Consider the following 24,944-nt stretch of genomic DNA (forward strand, 5'->3'; position numbering starts at 1 on the left):
AAGATATAAAGTAAAAGTTAAAATAAAGCGGAAAATACAAGCCCGACCTCGGGTATCACTAAGTCATGAGCAAAATACTACAACCGTTTGAAATAAAACAAGACTAACATAGTATGAGAATAGCCAACAAATACACTAAGAGGAAGATAAGAAAGGAGAAAGGCGGGACTGCGATCGCCAGACAACTACTTTTCTATCTCCAAGGAAAGTCTACAACTGAAATGATCAGCAACCACTACCGTGGCCCGAGATGCCTGGATTTGCACACAAAGTGCAAGGGGTAACGTGAGTACACCACCAACTTAGTAAGTAAAAAGTCCAAACTATGGACTGACAGGTAGTGGCGAACCAAACCTCAACAGGTAATACAATTAAACTGTGCAGAAAACGTAGACATGCTTGCAGTTCAAGTAAAACTCAACAGTAAATAAATACAATCTGAATAGTACAGAGTATAAAGCTCAGGAAATCTCTACGTACAAATGCACAGATAGAATGATAAATGTTCTATTTACCTCCTCTCATAAGTGCTCAACCACTCGGTACCACGGTACCGTATATGGATATCCGTCCCAGGGAAGATCCATCCCGGAATATATACACATCACTTACCGCAGTCATCCAGTACCGAGGAAGGCCATTCCAGCCCTATGGAGAAGATCCATCTCCAAGTATAAATACTTTGGACAAAATCCGTGTCCAGGGAAGATCCATCCCTCAATATCATTAGTTGCGCTCACTGGGGGTGTGTTACAGACTCCGAAAGGTCTCCTACAACCGAAGCGCTATCATAATCATCAACATAACCGCTGCGGCGTGCAGCCCGATCCCATAACTATCACTCACAATCAGGCTCTCGGCCTCACTCAGTCATCACTCTCCAGTCTCACACACACGGGTTCACAATGTCATGATACTAGCCCGAACAATGATATGATGTACCAAATAACAATAATCGAGATTGAGGCGTGATATAAAATGCATGAACAGGACTGAGTATGGAATATCAATGAAGCAAATGATATGACAGCAAGAAACGACCTCTCGGGTCTCAACCGTATCGGCGTGAAGCCTTAGCATGATAATTAGCATGATTTACAACTCATTAACTTAATTACATAATCACAACACAGGTATCAGCAAGAAAGAGTCACTAAGCGGTGTCGTGGAATGACCCAGTCCGCGATTCTCACGGTGCATGCCTACACACCCGTCACTTGGCATTTGCGTCACCTTAATAGTAATCATAGAACACATAGTTCGGGGTTTTGAACCCTCAGAACCAAGTTTGGAAGCGTTACTTAACTCAAGTCAAGCCAAACTCTAGCCCGCGACGCCCTTGCCTCTCGATTCAGCCTCCAAATGCTCTGAATCTAACCAAAATCAGTATATTATCATCAATATACGCTAAAGGAATGGAACTCATACGAAAATTATGGAATTAACTCAAAAATCCCAAATTGGCCAAACCCGACCCCCGCGCCCACATCTTGAAATTCGATAAAAATTACATCATTAGAATCCTTATCCTCCCACGAGTCTATACATACCAAGAACATCAAAATCGGACCTCAAATGGCCCCTCAAATCCCCAATGAAAACTCTCTAATTTCAAGCCCTAATCTCCCAATTTCTTCTCTAATTTCTCCATTAATTTCATGATTATACCATGGAATAATTGCCACAAACATAAGATACAAGGTCCAAGTAGCTTACCTTATTGAAAACACTTAAATTCCTCCTTGAAATTGAATTCTCCAAGCTCCAACTCGGCCAAAAATGGTGGATAAAAGACTGAAATTCGCGAAGTGAGGTTTATATAGCTTCTGCCCAACGATTTTCGCACCTGCGGTCCATTTCCCGCACCTGCGGGACCGCTTCTGCGCTCCAGCCAACCGCTTCTGCGGTTTTCACTTAATCTCCCTTAACCACATCTGCGACACCCTACCCGCACCTGCGGTCATGCAGGTGCGTTCCTTCTTCCGAACCTGCGACTCCTGCCCTTTTCACTTGTGGCCGCATTTGTGGCTGCTTACTCACTCCTGCGGACGTCGCACCTGTGGTTCTCACTCCGTATGTGCGGTTATGACAGCTGAAGAAAATTCTTTAGCACTTCCTCAAATCAAATCCTTGATCCACCAACCTCCTGAAATCAACCCGAGGCCCTCGGGACCTCAACCAAACACGCCAACAAGTCACATATCATCATTCAAACTTATTCCAATCTTCGGAATACTCAAATCAAAACCTCAAATCATCCTCGGATTCAAGCCTAAGGATTCTAAAACTTCTGAATTTTGCCATCGATCCAAAAACCTATCAAACCTCATCCGAATGACCTGCAATTTTGCATACACGTCACAAATGACACAATGGACCTACTATAATTTTTGGAATTCCATTCTAACCTCGATATCAAAATTTTCACTGCCAGCTAAAATTCTAATTTCACCAATTCAAGCCTAATTCTACCACGGACCTCCAAACCACATTTCAAACACGCTCCAAAGTCCAAAATCACCTAACGGAGCTATCCGAACCATCAGAATTCACATCCGAGACATTTTACACATAAGTCAACATCCGGTTGACTTTTCCAACTTAAGTTTACTCAAAAGAGACTAAGTGTCTCATACCTCTCCAAAACCACTCTGAACCCGAACCAACCAACCCGATACCACATAATACAGCTGAACAAGGCATAAAGGGGCAGAAATTGGGGAAACGAGGCTGAAATTCATTAAATGATCGGCCGGGTCGTTACAACTCAAACAGAGACGACCATGATACAACACAAGCAAGAACCCTGCTAGACTCTAAAATATCAAACCTCACAATTTGTTGGCCAAAGCCTGAACATCTATAGCTAACGGTCTCTCCACATCTGGAATAAATGCCAAACTCCCTATGCTCTTCGCCTTTCTACTCAAGGTATCTGCTACAACATTAGCCTTCTCCAAATGATAAAGAATGGTTATATCTTAATCCTTCAACAGGTCCAACCATCTCCGCTGCCTAATATTCAAATATTTATATTTAAACAAATGTTGGCGACTCTGTTGATTTGTATACACCTCACAAGACACGCCGTATAAGTAATATCTCTAATGCAAATCCTCTAGAGCGCGTGTACAATAGCTACTAACTCCAAATCATGCACCGCATATTTTTTCTCATATGGATTCAACTGGCGTGATGCGTAGGTAATCACCATACTGTCATGCATCAACACACACCCAATGCAAATCCTCGAAGCATCAAAATAAATCATATACGACCCTGATCCTAAAGGAAAACCAAAATTGAAGCCGTAGTCAAAGCAGTCTTGAGCTTCTGAAAGCTCTCTTCACATTCGTCCGACCACCTAAACGGAGAGCCCTTCTGAAGCTCATGATCTATTAAAAAGCCCTTTATGAAGCGATGACAATAACTTGCTAAACTCAAAAAGCTCCTGATCTCTATAGCGGTAGAAGATCTGGGCCAACTCTGCACTGCCTCAATATTCTTTGGATCCACCTTGATCCCCTTACTAGATACCATATGACCCAAAAATGCCACAGAGCCCAACCAATACTCACACACCGAGAATGATGCCTGTCACGACCCGGAATTCCCAACCTCGGGATCGTGATGGCGCCTAATATTTCACTTTCTAGGCAAGCCAACGTTAGATGTAATTATTAACCATTTTAACAAACTTCAAATACGATGACAATAAAGAAACTGAATAGTCTGAAACAAGGTAAATAAACTAATAAGTGATGAAATCCAAATACAAACCCCAGATCTAGTGTCACAAATACATGAGTGTCTAAGATACTACAAATAATGGTCTGAAATGAACATAACTGTCTAAATCAAATGAACAACTAAAGGAAAAAGAAGGGGACTCCAAGTCTGCGGACGCCGTGCAGCCATACCTCAAGTCTTCTCTGGATATCTGGGTCCGAGCAAGTCTATATGGTACGTCACTAGGACCAACTCCAGTATCTGCACAAGCAATGCAGAGTGTAGTATGAGTACAACCGACCTCATGTACTCTGTAAGTATCGAGTCTAACCTCGACGAAGTAGTGACGAGGCTAAGGCGGGTCACTTATATTAACCTGTACGCAATAATAGTAATAATAACAGAAAATATAGGAATAGAAGTAAAGCATATAACTCATATAAACGAAACTCAATTCAACCAGCAAAAAGTCCCGAATAATCAGTCATATAACTCATCTCAACAACCGAGGCCAATCCAACAGTCACAAACAAATATTACTTTTATCAATATGTTGCGGCGTGCAACCCGATCCCACAATATCAACTTTAAACTATCTGTTGCGGTGCGCAACCCGACCCCACAATGTAATCATCTGTCAATATCATAGTCCATCCTTATTCTAACATGTCAACTCATTGGCTTTCAATTTCTGTTGTGTCGTGCAACCCACTCCCCAAATAACGTCAATTAACAATAGTAACTCAATAACTAAGATTTACAAGAAATCATACATCAAGAGAACAAATGTACGAGCAATAGAGAGCAACATGATAATCAAAGAGACTCGAACTACTCAGATGTCTCAACTTTACCAACTCAACGGTATCTACTTTTAACAATGCATACAAGTGAAACTACTTCAATGAAGGTAACAATTAATACAAAACTTTAAGGCAATAAGGCATAAGACAATTTGGATATATGAGGGAAACAAATAGAGACAAGTAGTAAATAAGTATAGAATCAGGGAGGGGATAGACAATTTAATACAAGAAATGCTAAATGGCAAGTAATTATGGCATGGAAGTCAAATAAGCATGTAGCAATTAGGGCATGAAACAAGACATACTATGAAGCGATGAAGATAGGGAAAACATGTAATGTAACGGTTAAGTCATGGAATAAAGTAATTAACGAAATATGCGAAAGCATGGAAACAAGGAATTTGATGACGTATATACACTCGTCACCTCGCATATATGCCACTATACATGAAATTCACATAGCACATAGCTCAAGGGTTCCTAATTTCCGCAAATCAAGGTTAAACCCAACATTTACCTCACTCCGCAATCAACTCAAAGTTCAACCATGGCCTTGCCTTTCGAACAAGCCTCTAAACCAACCAAATACAGCAAATTATTAACCAAATAATTCGAAATAAGCCTTAAAAACTACCCACGAATGAAAGAGGTTCAATTTAGATCATTATTGAAAAAGTCAACAAAAGTCAACCCCGGGTCCGCTTGGTCAAAACTCGAGATTCGGACCAAAATCTGACTACCCATTCACCCCCGAGACCGGTTATGTAATTTATTTCAAAATTCGACCTCAATTCGAGGTCAAATTCCCAATTTTGCAAAATCCCTAATTCTACCAAAAATCCCTAATTTATACCATGAAAATCCTAGATTTGATGTTGAAAACTTATAAAATGTAATGGGTAATTTAAAAGAAGTAGATTAAAGTCATTTACTAATGTATTTAGGAAGAAAATCTCTTGAAAGAATCGCCTCTAAGGTGTTTAGGGTTGAGAGTTTGAAAGAAATGAGCTAATTCCCCTTTTCCCCTCTTTTACCCAGCTGCAGTTATCGCAATTGCGGCACATAGTTAGCAATTGCGATGATCGCAAAAGCGATCAACCCCCTGCAAATACAAAAAAGTCACCAAGCCTGTTATCATCGCAAATGTGAACTAAGATTGTCTGCAAATGCGAATAATACTTCGCAAAAGCGAAGCAGCACCAAATTAGTCTCTGGCCGCAATTGCGACCAAAACCTTCGCAATTGCGAAGATACAGAGTCCGCAAATGCAAAGAATTTCTCGCAAATGAGAACTTTTCCCAACCCATCTCATGCGCGCAAATGTGACTCATTGTTCGTAAAAGCGAGGCTCACATTTGCGAGCCAGACCTCGCAAAAGCGAGATCTGCAAGTAACACCTGAAGCAAAGAAGCGTCGGGTATTTCGCTAAGTCAAAAACCACTCTATAGCCTATCTGAAACTCATCTCAGCCCTGCGGGATCCAAACTAAACATACACACAAGTGTAATAACATCATACGAACGAACTCGCGCGATCAAAGTTAACCTACAGTAAAACTTAGGACTTCTTTATACCTTTAAACTTCTGGTTTTCAACAAATTACGTTAAATCAAGTTAGAGACTTCCAAATTCGATTCAGAGCATGCGTTCAAGTCCCAAATTATGATACGGACCCGCCCGGACCGTCAAAATACTGATCCGGATCCGTTTGCTCAAAATGTTGATTAAAGTCAACTCAAATGAGTTTTAAAGCACGATTGCACATTTTCATCAAATCTTTTCACAAAAACCCTTCCGAAAAAGACACGGATTGTGCACGCAAATCGAAAAAGGCTAAAACAGAGCTAATCGAGGCTTTAAAATACATATATGAAGACTAAAACTGAAAATGACCAATCGGGTCATCACATTAGCATATGACTTCCTTCTTCCCACACTCCTCAAATGTACTCTCACAATACATTGGAGTAAAACTTATTAGCGAAGTTGTAATACAAAAAAGATGATGTACTCTCACAATTCTATCCAAGAAAGTTAATAAAAAATAAGGAAAAAACGAAGGATTTTATTTGCAATCATTTCATTCTTTCTCTTTATAACTGATTTATTTCTTCTAAATTTTTTTATTCCAGCCAAAACTATGTTTCCCTCTGCTGAAGTCACCAAAGCTTATACCTAATATCAAATTGGCCAAATATGGGGAGGTTTGTTTATTTTTATTAGCATTGCAATTTAATTTGTAAAAGTTTTCGTTCCTTTGTATTACTAGTAATTTATTGTCTTCTTTCTTTCCTTTTTTTTTTTTTTTTTTTAATTTCAACATTTTCTTCTTCTTTTTAGTGGTTTAATGACTGCAGTGATGACATAAGAAGTTGCTGTTCTCAAGCTTTAGCAAAATTGTACAAGAGTTATGGGTGGAAGGTAATTCGAATATAATATTGGGTGAAAATTATTTTCTTTTTTATTTTGCTACTAAGAAATGTCCTTAATAGAGTACACTCCCATTCCAATTCTTGCGACGTGAGGCTATCATGACCATGTTAACATCTTCTTTTTTCTAATTCTTCTTTAAAAGACTATAGAAGTTACCGTACCTGAGATAGAAGTTATGCGCTTGGCACATTATGTGACAATTGGATCTGAATGCAATACCTCAATTGCTCGTGAACTAGAAAAGCTGTAAGTTCTTTACTTAATTTGTCTCTTAACAATATATACACTTAGACATTAGGGGAATTTGAAACTACTTGATTTCCACTTTTAAGAATTATTACTCTTCTTTCAAGTTATACATAAATTTGTTTTGACACCGTGGATCTCTGAATATTGGCATAGGAATAAGGAAGAATTAGGATGGGATGCTAGGGTTGCACTTTCTGTGTATGGTTCCTTTAGTAGCCAGGAGTACTTGAACGCCCAGAGAATTAGGTAAGCCCAAATGGAGAATGCTTTTGTTTACTCTTTTTTACCATTGAAAACTTCATTTGCTGGTCTTGGCCACTCCATATGTGACGTATGGTTACTAGACATGACACATATGATTTGACTCTAACTTACATTTATCATGCAAATATTGAGTGTTTTGATGCTTTCATGCATGAGCAAGTTATATTGATTTGAAAAGAAATTTTATTTTTGTGGTAAAACTTCTCGTCGATAACCGCTTCTTTGTTTTACTAACAGATGACAAAGCTTAATAGATCTAGTTTAGTCTACCGCTCTTGATCCACTTCTATTCTGATAACACTTCCATAACTGCATAAATAAACTTCGTGTTCATGATCCAAAATCCGCCTAGTCGTGATGGCATCTAATCCAACCCGCTAGGTAGGCTAAATAACAGTTAATATATTTCTGAAATTAATATGAAATCAAAAAGTGAAATAATTGAATTTCAGTATAACCCAAGGAGTAGTAGTACAAGCCATGAGCCTCAAAGACTCAGATTTATAAAGCTAGTACGAAAATAATATAACACATGTTTGAAGTATACATAAACAATATTCAAGTCCTAAACTACCATGAACAAGAGATAGCTTGAATCTGGAACATTGGAACGTCTTCAATGGCAGGCTTCGTCTTACACAGCTATGCAGCTCTAAGATCTGCATGCAAGATGCAGACGTGTAGTATGAATATAACCGACCCCATGTACTCAGTAAGTATCTTGAGTAACCTCGGTGAAGTAGTGATGAGATTTTAAGTCAAAAGATACTCTCTCAATATTTTACCTGTGCAGATAATAAGCAGAAAGAGAATATGATAAAGAGACACAAATAATTACGTAATAAATGAAACAAAAACGCAAATGACAGAGGGCCCCAGATTATTTCATATGCTCAATTCACAGTGTTACACTGATCACGCCCAACTCTAGTCCTAAAAAGGATAAGCGGTCGCTGCAAATATAATCCGGTCTAAAAGTCCGGAGTCGAATCCCACAGAGAATTAAGGCTTAGCTATATCTGTTTAATATCACTAAAAAGACAAGTTTAAACAATTTTCTAAATTATAAAGATTGAGATTTATATTTCTAACTAATTAACTAGCAAATACTAGAAAGCAGTAAAATTATCAACTAACGAGACAAAGGGTTGGAGACTAAATTAAGGAGGTCTAGAGTTATGATTTCCCCAATTGTCGGAATCCTTCTAGCTATGTTCCCTACAATTTTGCCAATGTATTCTCTACTGATCGTGAGCACTTTAGGTGCCGTAATTCTCTCTCGAGCAACTACAACAATTTACTAGACATATTCTCTCGAACTACGCTAGTTGGCTTTATCTAACCGCTTATTATGGCCACGTCAAGGCTTTGTTATTTCTAAACCAACCTTAAACCCGATGTATTGATTTCTCACATACGTTAGGAGTGACGTTGTTCATCAACCACCTAAATATGTATCCTTTCTCAAGCAACACATAATAAATAGGCACCGTCAATCGATGACCATTCAATCAACAACAGTAAATACGTAGTTGAACAAGTAGAGAAATCCAACGGCTTAATTATATAAAAACATAACAAGAATTTATCCTACAAAAGGTTCTATCAAAACCCTAGATAACAAATTAGCTATTCATAATAGTATGTAAAACTACAATACTAAGAGTCATAACCAACAATGAAAAATAGGAAGAGGAAGGAAAAACTCGTAGAAGAATTCTCCGCCTTGCTCCTATTGTGTATCTGCCTCCTTAGGTCAAATCTGTGTCAAAAGTATGTCGGACCGCTATTGAGAGCCACCCAGCTCTGACTTGGCCCCGAATGCAACCAACTCTACTGAATTTTATAGCATATGAATACCCTCTCGATAAAGCACCTAGATTTTTACATGTATTTATACCAAATAGGGTCGGGCTCAGATGAAAATACCTTCTCCCGAACGAAATAGGACACCCACTCTGTAAAATTGGCACTACTGCGCCACATGGGGAAACGTGCCATGTGGGGCGGCAGTGGAAAAGCTAAGATTGCTGATTTTGACAGGCTGCAGAAAATTTCCACAGGCGCGCCGCACCGCGCGCCGCAGTATTGGGAATTCGCAAAAATGCAAAACACGAAATTTGTATCCTTTCAAATAGCTTTCCAACGATATATTGTGGAGCCTAAAAGAAGTTTTGAGCGAAAAGTTATGTGCATTTTACTAGACAATGCGTTGTATGCCCGCTCGATTTTCCGTTTCGTTCTTGACTATCATCCGTTGATCCCCGAACATGATCCCAGCTTGATTCCTTGGGTTTTTACTCAGACTTCAAAACTCCAAATTACTTGAATTCATTCAATAATATCTACATAGCTCGGAATCACTCCTACAAGGCATAAAATACACGATTAGTGCAAAACACTAGCGATTAAAGTTCAAACTCAATTAAAGTGCAATACATTAGAGTGTAATAAGCGACTAAAATATGTAATTATAGCCTATCATTATACACAGATATAGAACACAATCAAGAACAATCATAACATGTCGTCTCCGTTGCGGCGAGCAACTCGATCCACAAATATGTATACAAATACCGTTGCGACGTGCAACCGATCCCAAACAGCAATACCAATATTCGTTGCGGTACGCAACCCAATCCCACACAATAATACCAATATCCGTTGTGACACGACGTGCAACCTGATCCCACACAATAATTTTAATATCCGTTGCAGCATGCAACCCAATCCTACATAATAATATCTTCTCTGTTACGGCGTGCAACTCGATCCCATATATCAATATAGATTCATATGAAACTATTCCACAACAACAAGCAAGGGAAAGTTCATAATGTAACACCAAGAAAACTAATAAGCGGAATTCAACTAGGAATACAAACTCAAACATAGTAAGGTGAGCAACATAGCACCCAGAGCTAATCTCCCACATTTTAAAATCAAAGCTTCCACAAAACATAAACGCACAACCAATCAAAAAGTCACCCAATCTAGCTAAGCAAGAAAGTATAGAGCATGAAGTGAGAAAGGATGTACATCAAATAAAACAAGTATAAAATAGAGGTGTTAAAGAAGTGAATCATGTAACATGTGAAGATGCGTAGCAAATAAAGACATATAACATATGAAGGCAGGTAGTAAGTTACGACATATAATAGGTCAAGACAACTAATAAGCAAATCACGTAACAAATAGAGACAAATAACGTGTACAAGTAAATAACAGTAAAGGCGTGGATTCGAAGATAACATGTAGCAGAAGTAAATCAAGTAAAAGCGTATGAATAACAATAAAAACAAAGTAGAAGCATGGGTATAACATTATCAGGCCAAATATGAAACATAGAGGTAACTACATAAGGAACACGAAAGTGATAACCTAGCTACAAGATAGTAAATATTAAGAGAAACCAGAGTTGAGGGCATGTAAGTGTTTAATGAACAAGTAATCATAACAAGATTCCAACTCCCATTTCTCTCACATGGCAACAACCAACCGGCCAATCTTATTTCACACGGCACGGTAATACTCGTCGTGCCAATATCATATCAACCGCACGGAAATACCTATCATGCCAAACATAGCCCTATAGCCCAATCATCATCTTTTATTAGGAACAAGAATCTTAAGTAACATGACAATAACAGATTTAGATATAGGTTCGTAATACTACGATCAAGTTAAGTATGCAATACATCTTGAAACAAACCATTAACTCTTTTTTGAAGATGTCCTATATTCTAGCATGATTCCTAACATAGTTAATTGAGTTTATTAGTCATAGAAGTAAACGAAACATAAATTTGGGATTACCAAGTTCAACAAGGCACAAAAAAAACATATAGTTTTCCCCTTCCGAGCATAGAAACCCTAGCAGATGCATATACGCTCGTCACCTCATAAATGCATTACTCCCACATGTAGCAAATAATAACATTTAGTAAAAAAAAAATTCTCAACAAAGTTAGGCAAGACACTTACCTCAAGCATGCTAAATCGATACACTAGAAGCGATATTCCGGATGAATCAACCCCCAAACGGTTCGAAACTAGCCAAAAGCAATCCAAAATCATCAAATAATGCCTTAGGAATCAAACCCAAACGATAAAGGTTGAATCTTTAATCAAATATTCAAAATCAACCCAGGACCGCACCCCAAAATCTAACAAAACTCACAAATTCTGACAACACATTCGATTACGAGTCCAACCATACTAATTTCACTGAAATCTGACTCCGGATCGATGTCAAAACTCAATTATTCACTTTAGAAAAGTTTTGACAATCCCCCCCCCCCCAAATTTTCTCTTTTACATTCATCAATTGAATGCCAAAATTAAAGGTAGAATTATGTAAAATAATCAAATCTGAGTAAAAAAAACTTGCCCCAATCCAAATGGTAAAAATTCTCTGCAATATCGGTCAAATCCGAGCTCCAAATCTCAATTTATGTTAGAATGAACTCAAAGTCTGAAAATAAACCTTTATATAGCTGCTTCAAGTGTACCCTTCGCGATCGGGGGACCCACTTCACAGTCGTGAAGCACTAAGAGGGACACTGCCAAAATACACGTTCGCAACACTTTTCCCACAAACATGACGACCACTGATGCCATACCTATGAGAACGGGTCGCCTGCCATGCGAATACGATTACCAAAAAATCCCCAGCTCCCTCGCTAAAATGCGATCGCGATCCACCTATGTGAATGCGAAGAACAAGTCTCTCCAACGCAACATACAATCTTCGCAAACGTGATTCCTCTCCTGCGAATGCGATAAACAAATGTCAACTGCTCCAAAATTCCTCTACTTGATCGCGGGCCTAGCTCCACGATCGCAATACTCTATTGAAACACCAGCAACTAACAACTTCCAAAACTCATAGGAATGGTTCGAAACCACCCCGGAACTCACCCGAGCCCCCTGAAACCCTTCTTGAACATGCCAACAAGTCCCAAAATACAATACACACCTACTAGGGGCTTTAAATCACACATAACAACATCAAAACCATGATTCACACCTCAAATCAAGCTTAATAAGCTATTTCAAATTTTCAAATTCCAAACTTGCGCCGAACATGCCTAAACAACTCGGGATTACCTCAATTTTTGCACACAAGTTTCAAATGACACAACTAATATATTCCAACAACAATCTGAACCCAATAACATCGAAGTCAAATTCCAGTCAAACCTATGAACCTTCCAAATCTTCAAATTGCCAACTTTCCCCAAATAGTGCCAAAAACTTCTAGAAATATCCAAATTCAAATTTGGACATACGCCCAAGTTCAAAATCACCATCCGGACCCAACAGAACCATAAAAACTCTGATCCGAGGTGAAATTCACTAAAATAAAATTTGGTCAATTCTTCCAACTTAAAGCTTCTAAAATGAGAATAATTCTTCCAAATTAATCTCGAGCTGCTCGAAAACCAAAACCGACGATAAATACAGGTCATATTACACCACATGAAGCTACTCATGACCTCAACCCACCGAACTGAATGTTAATACTCAACGATCGGTCGAGTCATTACACTTTGTCCTTAAAAATATATATTATTAGGTGCTCATGTTTTCATTACCTATAAAAACATACTTCCTCCGTATCAATTTGGATGAGACAATTTGACTGGGCATGGAGTTTAAGGAAAAAAAAGACTTTTGAAACTCGTGGTCTTAAAAGCTTAAGGGTAAAAGCTTTGTGGAATCATGACATTTGTGTGGTTATAAATGTTAGGATTGAAATAATCAGGTGTTGCGGAAGCTAGTAATGAAAACCTTGAACGACAATAAGTCAAACGACAGAAGAGAAATATATCAAAAGAGATACAAATATTTAATGTGGTTCAGTCAATTGACCTACGTCCATAACGGAGATGAGAAATCCACTATATAAAAGAGAGTACAAAATATCGAGAGAATAACCTCACGAAGAGGCAAACATAAGTGACACATTAACACTTGTCCCGAAAAGTTCTTCCCCTAAAAAGAATCTCAAACCTCTTATGGCTATATTGTAGATACTATTGAATGAGAAGAAAGGATCCTCAATTTATAGAAGTCCAAATCTTTTCCTCCAAGAAAAAGTACTAGCCAAATATTGAAGAATTCTAATTTCCTTCTAAGAAAAGAAAAATCCAATTGTGAAAACTATGTTGCCCTTTCCTTCAAGAAATAGGAAAATCAAATATGGTAAGAAAATGAGGACAAACACCTAATAATTCTCCCCCTTGGCCTGAATTTTCTTATAAAATAAACTTGATCCACCTTGTTCACATAATCTTTAACATGTCGCATCTTCAAATCTCCACCGCAAAGTTTGCCTCAACGTGAATAGTATTCTAGTCAAATTTCTCAGAAAAAAATCATGGTTATCGTCAAATAGTTTGTGACTAGAACTGAACCCACCAAGAAGAACCTGTCTTGAACCTCGCTCTGATACCACTTGTTAGGACTGAAAAAAATCAGGTGTCATGCGGAATCTAGTAACGCAAACCTTGAACGATGATACATCACACAACAAAAGAGAAATATTCCAAAAGAGACACAAACATTTAAAGTGGTTCGGTCAATTTGACCTACATCCACGAGAGAAAATGAGCAATCCACTATTTAATATAGAGTATAATGTATCGAGAGAACAACCTCACGAAAAGGAAAATACAAGTGGCACTATATACTTGTCATGAAAAGTTCCCCCCTAAACAAGACTCTGAAACCACATATAGCTACATTGTGGATGCTACTGAATGAGCAGGAAAGATTCTTAATTTATAGAAGTCAAAAATATTTTCCTCCAAGAATAAGAACTAGCCAAATATGGAAAAATTATATTTTTCTTTTCGTAAAAGAAAAAATCAGTTAAGGTAAATATGTTGTCCTTCAAGAAATAGAAAAAACAAATATGGTACGAAAATCAGGACAACCACCTAACAATGCTCCCATGTGGCTCTGATACCAGTTGTTGGGCTAAAACATCCCAAAAATACTCTTAACGTGGTGTGATATTGTTCGCTTTGGACCAAACTCGCATAGTTTTTTCCAAAAGGCATCACACCATTAAAATATTCCTACACCTTATATATAGGCTCCCAGTCTTTTTGGCTACCAATATGGGACTTTGTTTGCAGCTCTCGAAATAAATTTCATGTGGCCCATTGCCATGATCCACGGGTCAATTTCTGAGATTCACTGTGTGCCACCCACATTGTTAGAGTATACTGGCAACCGAAGCCCGCAACTAGCTTCTTTTTATGTGTGCTTCGTTAAACCGAGTTTTGCACCATCACTTTGCCATCGTCATACTTGTCCCCTTGAACCTGTACTCTGATACCGGTTGTTGGGACCGAAATAATTAGGTATCAAGCGGAAGCCAGTAAAGCAAAATCTTGAATCAAATAATAGAAGGAAAATATAGCAATAGAGACACAAATTTTTAACGTGATTCGGTCAATTGACCTACGTCCACGACGAAGATGGGCAATCCATAATATAAAAGAGAGTACAAAATATCGAGAGAACAACCTCACGAAGAGGCAAACACAAGTGACACACTAACACTTGTCCCGAAAAGTTCTCCCCCTAAATAAGACTCTCAAACACTTTATGACTACATTATGGATACTACTGAATGAGAAAGAAGGATCCTCAATTTATAAAAGTCCAAACCTTCTCCACCAAGAAAAAATACTAGCCAAATATGGAAGAATTATAATTTTCTTCTAAGAAATAAAAAACCTAATTATGAAAATTATGTTGTCCTTTCCTTCAAGGAATTGAAAAACCAAATATGATAAGAAAATCATGACAAACACCTAACAATAAAAACTTCTCATTAAGGGTAAAATGAGTAAAATAAAAAGTTTAAAGTTGAATTATTTCAAATTGTAGAAATGTGTCATTCTTTATGGAACGGATTAATAAAGAAAGTGTTTCATCTAAGTTGAAATAGAAGGAGTATACAATAACGTATTTACGTAGTTATTTGTCTTCGTTCACAACGTGGGTACCTCATCATCAAATAATAGGGCGAAGTTATGTGTTGTCAAGGGTGGTCAATTGAACACCTTTCGCCGAAAAATTATAGTTTATAGTGTAAGATTATTGATAAAAAATAAATTTTGAACACCCTTGCATAGTTCACTAACAAAAAGAAAAAATAAACTTTGAATATTCTTATTGAATATTTTAACTTCGCCGGTGATAGAAATTATACGTGTACAAATAGTTATTTTTGTTTCATTGTATCTATGCACATGTCAACATGACTTTCCCAACATGAGATATCATCCAAGCCTTAGAGAAATCAGGTGCTGTCTCATTTTTCTTTGCATACGTCCGTGCTGCTCCTTTTTTTTTTTAAACAAAAAATAGCTAAAACTAAGTGCCCAGTTCTGATAAGATCAAACGCTCATGTTTTAATATTTTGTTTTATCTCCAGAAATCGGCAGCTTCAGATTCACAAAAGAATATTTTCCAAGGCAGATGTCATCGTTACACCAACAACAGGGTATATATTTACTTTTTTGTCGCAAGAAAAGCCTTATTATCAACTAATTTAAAAGAAATAATGAGAAGCATATGTTATTTTCTCATGTAAGATAAATGAATATAATATAATAAGTGTAATTGTGGGGATGACGTTAGGTAATCTGGTGATGTAATTTTTTTTTGGTTTTTTTTTTGGTTTTTGTGATTGAGTATAAAGATTTGCTATGCATTGTGCCAAATACTTGTATAGGGTTACTGCTTACACCATACAGAAGGATGTTCGGGAGACCGGGGAACTCGACTACATAAATGGAGGTACCAAACTATCTCAAATTTCGTCACATCTTTGAACATTATATTCTGTTAATCATAATGCATCCTGTTAAGACAGTTACTATCTCTTAACAAAAAGATAAATTTTCATAGTTCAAAATAATGACTTTAATTTTTCCTTTTACTTATTTGGTAACTCTTATTGAAATCAGTTTCCCAATCAAAACCAAATAGAGACTTGCATTTCCTTAATCAAAACATGAAATAAACATTCGTTCTTTAAGATGACAAAGAAGTGATGCATTTGCTAGGGTTAATAATGGAAAGTTTCTTTTCCCCGCAAGTTTCCCAAATATATGTTTAAATTGTACACCATACCTCTTGAATTTTAAAACAATAAATTAACTAGATATTCAACAGGAGATGCATGCTTAATAAATAATTCAGTGTTTATCACTCACTACAATTATTATAATCACACACATTTTATCCATAAAAAAACCAATCTTGATGTAATATTTTTTTTACATTTACCATCAACCCCTTTAAATTTCTAGCCAATTACTATTGAGATACAAGGTATATTTATGTGCTTTGTGTTTTTGTATTTTTAGTGTATTCAATTAGCTGGTAATGTGTACAGTTAGTTAGTTAGTTAGTTAGGGCTTGTAGCATGTTTGGCCAAGCTGCAAAAATCAATTTATTTTGACAAGTGTTTTTTCTCAAAAGTATTTTTTCAAAAGTACTTTTGATGAGAAACAGTTTGTGTTTGGCTAATTAATTTGAAAAGCCCTTTTGAGCAGCAATTAGATGGTATTTGGCTAAGCTTATAAGCTGGTCAAACTGGCTTATAAGAACGTTTTGGCTTTTCTACGCATTCGGTACACATCCAAAGTGCTTATAAGCTAAGCGCTTATAAGTTAAAATCAGCCATAAGTTGGTCACCCCCAACTTATGACTTTTCAGCTTATAAGCACTTTTAGTTTGACCCAAATTTTTACTAGTTTATCCTTAATAACATTTTTTAATTTATATAATATTTTTCCCAAAATAGTTTTTAAAATTTTCTCTACATTCCATATTCGTTGTTTATCATTTTCTCTACAAAGAAACTTTTTAATTCATAATCTTTTGTAAAAAATTTGAGGGTATTTTAGTCCTTTTAACAAGAGAAAGACTTATCAACACCTTTCTATCAAATATATCAATTGCTTATTATCAGTTTCAGCAGGTCTATCCAAACACGTAAATGTTTATTTAAATAATCAGTTTCAGCACTTCAACCTTATCAACTATTTACAATGAGCTAATCCAAACGGGCTCTTAGTGTTTGGCAAAGCTTTCAAAAACTGCTTCTAATACCTTGTTTGGCCAAGCTTCTCCAAGCCAAAAGTACTTTTTCTTTTCAAAAAAAAAAAATATTTCTTTCTAAAGTTGAAGTGTTTGACCAAGCTTTTAGAGGGGAAAAAAGTATTTTTGAGTAGAAGCAAAAGTTGTTTTGGAGAAACAAAATAAAGTAGCTTCTCTCCGAAAATACTTTTGAGAAAAATACACTTAGAAACGGTTTTTAAAAGCTTGGCCAAACACTAATTGCTGCTCATAAGTGCTTTTCAAATAAATTAGCTAAAGACTAATTTCTTCTCACCAAAAGTACTTTTGAAAAAAACACTTTTGAGAAAAAACACTTCTCAAAATAAGCTGATTTTTGCAGTTTGGCCAAACAGGCTATAAGTGCATTTTACTTAAAAGTGCTTTTCAAAAAAGTATTTTTTTAAGAGAAGCTACTTTTTTCTACTTCTCCAAAACTGTTTTTGCTTCTTCTCAAAAGCATTTTTTTTTTCTTCCACAAGTTTGTACTTATACAGACCTCTTCCCCCCTCCCCCCCCCCTTCATGGACGTCTCTAGATTCTTCCATTGATGCTCAATCTGAGCTCCATCTCTTTCTCCATTCTCACATCTTAACAATTACTATATTCAATGGTAAGCACTGAATATATATAACCTCCTAGCAGGCAGCAATCTCGTAATAAACAATTGGTAGGAACTTACACATGTGCAATGGCAATTGATAGTTAGTAAGTTAAGTTGTATGTAACTGAAATTGTTAAACAATTGAAGCTCAAAAGCTGAAGATTTTCAAAAATTGGATAACAAGATTAAAACTTTCCACATCGCTAAAGCATTGCATTTTTTTATGTTCTTATTTATTGACTAACGTTTTAGAGTGGCCTTTAGTCATAATAGTTATCAGTTGTGCCCGTTATGATTATATGCCTTATTGTTTCAGCTGCACTAGTTCGATACCAGATAGCAGGAAACTTTCTGGGATTGCCTGCTGTTACTATACCAGTATGCTATCCAATTTCTACTACATCTATTTTTTTAGATTCAGATTGAGGACTACATTGAAAATTCCCAAATGGTAAAAACTTACCTGTATAAGTGGGCGTTTGGAGATAAGAATTGTAAAATTTCAAAAAAAAAAGTAATTTTTTTTTTCAAGTGAAAATGGTATTTGAAAATTAGAGTTGTGTTTGGACATGAATATAATTTTGGGTTGTTTTTTAAGTTATGTGAGTGATCTGAGTGAAAATTTTGAAAATTAACTTTTTGGAGTTTTTAAAATTTTTAAAAAATTCATCTTCAAGTGAAAATTGAAAATTTTATGACCAAACATTGATTTCGAAAAAGAATGAAAAAATTCCTATGTCCAAACGGTTGAGAAATTTTCATAAAGCACTATCCTTTAGCAGTAATTAGCCATCTATAAATACCATTTACTATATTATGGATTATAGATACCTTTTATGTGGTTATAAGATGTATTTGATGTATTTAAGCTATTGTATTCATGAATACAGTAGCGAAAATAGGCGTGAATCAAGGAAGTCCAGCTAATCAGTTGTTGTATTCGACTGTATTCACGGAGTGAAACATGAGATTGCAGCTGGACAAATTATTGTATTCGGTTGTATTCACGGCGTGAAATAGGGATTACACTGTTTTTAAAAAGGAAAGTGAATCAATTAACATAATATACTCCTAATATAACTCAACAAACTCAATTATAACACACAAATTTTGTATTTTCAGTTATAAAAAAGATTCTCAACCGAAAAATACCCTAAAAACATAGCAATCTTCCGAGAAATTATATAATACATTTGAATACATAAATTATATTAATTAAAAAAAATATATGAATACATTCATGGCATATAGCGAGATAGTGAATACAATGAAATACATAGAATACAACGGAATACATTGAAATACAATGAAAAAAAAGACAGTGAATACAACAAATACATGGAATACAACGAGATACATTGAAGTACAATGAAAAAAAAGACAATAAATACAATGGAATACATGAAAATACATTGAAATATATTAACAGAAAATCAAGTTGCTCAGCCACAAACTCCATCGTCTTTGTTCAAGAACAAACCCTAATTTTCGGTGAATCCGTCGTTCACCGGAAGCTGGTAGTGAAAACACGCCGCCTTGGTCCGGCGATGATGCTGGAGCCGAGGTCACTCCCTGAGCAGAAGCAACCGCCGATAAGACCGCCACAATGGCAAAAAACAACGTCAAAGCCTTCAATGCCATATCTCAGAAGAGGTAGAAATCACAGAAACTTATATCCTTCAATGACGAATTGATTGATAAAGACGAATTAACTTATATCCTTCAATGACGAATTGTGTAGCAATGGCGACAAGTTGCTGTTGTTGGATTCTTTCAAAAGATTTTTGTTCCCAACCTATGCCTTTCTCACAAGTCAAATAAATCTACTTCGGTTATTCTAGCTTTATAAAGAGAGGTCAAAGTCCAAAAATATATTGGCAATTGGTTTGTGAAAAGCAGCAGTAGGGATTTGGTGGAAGAATGGGGAGTCTAGTTCAAGAGTGTTCGCGCCGGAGAATAGCCCAAAATATGGGGGAAGACAATGGCATGTATCAAAGTAGAGAGAAAGAAAATAGTATAACTGAATAGCGTATTTAGTGGCTTAGGGGTAGGAGGTAATCAAAATTAAATATTTTGCTATAAATATTGAAAGGTATCTATAGAATATAATTTTTTTAAATGAAATTTATTTAAAATAAATAACGTGTTAACCTTTACTATAGGAGGTAAAAATTCCTTATACTAAACTAGTGCAAGACGGTGTCTTACATATACACATTTATCAGTTGACTATGGTTAAATGGTAGTATATATTTATTATTACTTTAATTTTAACTAGTAAAGTTAAATAAATTGGTTGTGTAAACACCCATATGGGTAAGTATTTACCATTGTCAAATCATCTGCCCCATCCTAACAACAGTTAAAAACTTCCCCACCCTTTGAAGATTAGTTGCAATACTGTCAAGATTTTTATTAAATGTACACTGATATATACATTCTTTAATCTTTTGGGGGTAGGTTGGTTATGATATGTCTGGTTTGCCAATTGGTCTTCAATTTATTGGGAAGCCATGGGATGAATCCTTACTGATTCATATAGCTTTTGGCATGCAAGTAAGTGAATGTTTGAATCCCTGATCATCTTTATCATATTTTACATTATTAAAATTGGATTTTGTACTAAGAAATAGCGTACGTTTCTTGGTTTTTCAGGCATTATGCATCTCTGAATACAAAAGGCCAGAGGTTTTCTTTGATTTATTGGGCAAGTAGTAGTTGAATTCCTTTAATCGTGGGGGCTGGATATCCTGGATTCATACACTAGTTTCATGTTATGTTTGGTTATATATAGGACTGGATGAGTATAGCACGTGCTCGCCTGCGTTCAGCATTGCAATTGGGGTGTCCACATGCATGTGCTTTTTATTTTATTTTATTGAATGAGCGTATTTAAAGTGTCGACGAATGAATATAATGCAACTTTTCACTTTTACATCACACGGTATCATATTCAACAAACTAGGTCATCTCTTAACTAAGGAGTTAACACTATTACTAAAATATAAAGCAAAGAATAGATAATGAATACCTGTAAATCAAAAGCCTATAACCTCTTCAATATGGTCTAATGCATTTGTTCTTCGTAGGAGTCATATACTCCCTATGTTTTAATTATACTAGTTTCTCGGCACGTGCCATGCACGTGTATTCCGAATCATGTATTTTACAAAATAATATTAATATTATTAAAAACAATTTGAGTAATATACATTAAAAAATAAAATATAAGTTTCTGTTATTGATAAATGTGGATCATCTGGCTTGCTTGTTGAGGTTAAGGTAATTGGATATCAGTTGAACCTATGAAGATGAGCAATCAAAATTTAATTAGATACATAAAATTTTTATACTTAATTTAATTTTGTGAGGTGAAGGGGAGCCTTGGCGTAATTGGTAAAGTTATTGTCATGTGACCAGGAGGTCACGAGTTCGAGCTGTGGAAACAGACTCTTGTAGAAATGCTGGGTAAGACTGCATATAATAGACCCTTGTGGCCTGGCCCTTCCTCAGACCCTGCGCATAGTGGGAGCTTAGTGCACTGAGCTGTCCTTTTCAATTTTATGAGGTACAAACAAGTAATGACGCATACTTTCACCTAATAATTCTCTATATACGATATTCATGGTGTATTTTCATTTCCACCCTTTTAATGTTATTTCCAAATAATTATTATGGTTTATTGTTGTCTTCTTCATCATTTTTAGAATCCAAATATTAGAGCAATGATCATATCTCAATCCATTCAATTCTTTATGAAAACTCAATCTAGAAAAGGATCCATGCACCCAAAAAATACAAATAATTTGAGCATGGAATTGAAGATGTGAGAGTTGAACTGAACATATTATAGTAACTCAAAGGATCAGTGTACAAACCAATATAATATATGCTGGTTCACATGATAGATCTACAAATTTAGATTAGTTAAAATTCAATTTGGAATAAGACTTGTAAGAATAATGAGAGCATTAATACCTTGAATAGCTACTTTCGACAATTGATGTTTCATTGCCTTTTCAACAAGTGTCTGTTACTACTTAATTTGACATAAAACACTTTGATTTTGAGAGAGAGTCAAAATTAGAGGTGCTAGAATTTCAAGTAAGATATAACAGCATATGAATATCGGCGAATGGTCAAATCTAAGGAAGAGCTACATGGTATAAGATGCATATCAAGAGCATAATTTAGCCCAAAAGAATTTAATGAAAGACGAGAAAGGAGAATGTAATTTACCCATTGGGCCGCAAATATAATAAGTCTCATGAAGTGTCTGCAAGACACTGCACAACCATGTTGTGTTCGTAGTGCCGGAATTGCATTTGCATCATTATCTGTAAATTTGAAGAAGCTTTAATTTTCACCCAATTTCTGTTCACTCAACCAACAATAGAGAGACTAATCACGGAAATACAATCTACATAAATTAAACATTACTCAACAGAAAGGTAAATGAAAAGAGAAACCACTTGAATCCTCTTTTTTGTCAAGCCCCAAACGGATATCCACTAAAAATTAATAGAACTCATGGTCAACATTTAACACCATTTTCAAACATTAGATAACTCCGTGGATATATTTTCTTACATTATGTGGATATCAAGTCATTCTATTCAATTTATGTGCTTGCGGAGTTAGATTACTATCCAATTCGGGTAATTTATAATAAAACGTCTCACATCAAAATAAACTCTAAATAAGGACACCATAAGAGGGTGATACTCAATCTTCTAGAGATTTTCAACAACTTCAACCAGTGGAGGCAATGTATTGTTAGTAAAATATATATTTAATTTAATATGCCAATTACACCACAAAAGAAATTCAAGTGAAATATTTATGAGTGGTTTATATTCCTATTCTAAATATACTAAAGCCACACGGTCTTGGTACTTTATTTTGTTTCCCAAGTGCAGTCCTTCTCCACTGAGATAACCATTTTGAAAAATTCTATTAATCTTTTCTCTTTTATTTTGACTATTGAATCGTTTACAAGAAACTGAAAAGGATGGAAAGAGATTAAAAGGAATTACCAAATTTTGAAATCAAAAAGAATGAATCAAAAAATTCGTAGTAATTCGCTCAAAAGAAAAGTACAATATATTCTATTACGACCTTGACTGCTACTCTCAATGACCTCCAGTACGAATAACCCAAAAAAACTGATAGCAAAATCCCGTTGTATCAAGCATGCAAGTAAAGAAAGAAATAATTGTTAAGCGGTAAAAAGTGTAGTGTTTGTAACTAACGGTTTGATGGTTTGAGAGTTGAACGGTGACTCTTTGTGCAACTTAGAAACAGCACATCATGAAGCGTTGCCTTCTCTTAGGCGTTGGGTTTTATATTTTATTAAATAGAATATTTAGTTTAATTAATAGAAAGGATACTTAGGTAAATCTATGTTATTTAAAAGGGCAATTTGGTATTTTAACTTTTTAGTTAATAGCTTCATGCTTTTATAATAACTAGTCTCTACGTTCGTGCGATGCACGAATATTATTTGTCAAATATTATAACGCGTACCAAAAATAAAAATAAAAACTTTTAATTGCATATATACTATAAAATTAATCATGGATATGAAGGAATTTTAATAACCAGTTCCTTAAAATAATTTTTTTTTACAGAATATAACATATAGTCTAATAAACTCATTAACCTTATAAAAAAAAGTTTATTATACTCATCAATAAAGTTTTGACGCAATCACAGGACAAAGCGAAACTATTTGGAATCACATAGTTAGAGATTAAAATTGTAAAATCAAGTTAAGAATACAATAATACCTTCTTCTTTTATTGTTCAAAAATTACTTTAGTTCAGTCTTAATGATTCATGTTATGGAAATTATTCTTCTTATTTTAAGATTCATTAATCACAATGTCTAGATTGATTAATTGTAATACGTCTCCAATATTAAAATTGATTTACTATTTAGAAACAAATCTCATTAACAACTACCTTTTAAGAAACAGTTTAATGCATTGTACCACATCAGTTTCCGAAAGCAGTTCTTATTTTGACTTTTTTTCTTCGCTTGTTTGATACTATAAGATATGGAATTGATTAAGACTTAAGAGCCTATTTGGAATTTCCTTCAGTAAAAGAACTTTAAACCCGAAAAGAATTGAAATTCTTAGTCAATTCGTTCAAAGTTATGTGATTTCCATCTTTTAAAGGTTAGAAAGATGAGAATACACGTTTTATTCTGGTCCGAAAGAATATATATGTTCCAATATAATAAGGAAAGAAAAAAGTTTATTAAGGGTAAAATATATGGCAAAACTTAGAAGATTCCGGACTCTAAATATTAGGCAATGGAATCAATATAACAATTTTATTTAGTATAAATTTTTTTCAGTATTAGACAATCAATTTTGTAGACTTGGTAGGCTACGTTCAAGATGTACCAAAAGTATTTGACCCAACGTATTTGTAGTTTAATTTAAATCGAAAAAGAGTTTCAGCCTTAGGTGATTTATAATTATATCATTAAATTATATAAATATTTAAGGGTATAAAAGTCGATCAATATTTGAGGGATATTTTAGTCGTTCAACATTTAGCATACATTATTCGTGCTTTTATAATAATATAGATAGAAAGGATACTTAGGTAAATCTATGTTATTTAAAAGGGTAATTTGGTATTTTAACTTTTTAGTTAAAGGCTTCATGCTTTTATAATAATATAGATAGATAGATAAGGTA

The 24,944-nt window shown here is 35.4% G+C and overlaps 1 protein-coding gene across 1 annotated transcript in view; it reads left to right on the forward strand.

Annotated features, from left to right (window-relative positions):
• Positions 1–21,171, forward strand: part of LOC107789109 (fatty acid amide hydrolase) — a 59,174-nt gene extending 38,003 nt beyond the window's left edge. Inside the window, exons 12-20 of the mRNA XM_075225318.1 lie at positions 6,668–6,739; positions 6,876–6,956; positions 7,111–7,214; positions 7,371–7,463; positions 15,937–16,005; positions 16,237–16,301; positions 18,548–18,609; positions 20,692–20,787; positions 20,887–21,171. Of these exons, the coding sequence (XP_075081419.1) occupies positions 6,668–6,739; positions 6,876–6,956; positions 7,111–7,214; positions 7,371–7,463; positions 15,937–16,005; positions 16,237–16,301; positions 18,548–18,609; positions 20,692–20,787; positions 20,887–20,946 (702 nt within the window). The 3' untranslated portion in view covers positions 20,947–21,171. The remainder of the gene's footprint in view (positions 1–6,667; positions 6,740–6,875; positions 6,957–7,110; positions 7,215–7,370; positions 7,464–15,936; positions 16,006–16,236; positions 16,302–18,547; positions 18,610–20,691; positions 20,788–20,886) is intronic.
• Positions 21,172–24,944: the final 3,773 nt, after the last annotated feature.

Source organism: Nicotiana tabacum, chromosome 11, assembly GCF_000715075.1.
Source record: "Nicotiana tabacum cultivar K326 chromosome 11, ASM71507v2, whole genome shotgun sequence".
NCBI lineage: Eukaryota > Viridiplantae > Streptophyta > Magnoliopsida > Solanales > Solanaceae > Nicotiana > Nicotiana tabacum.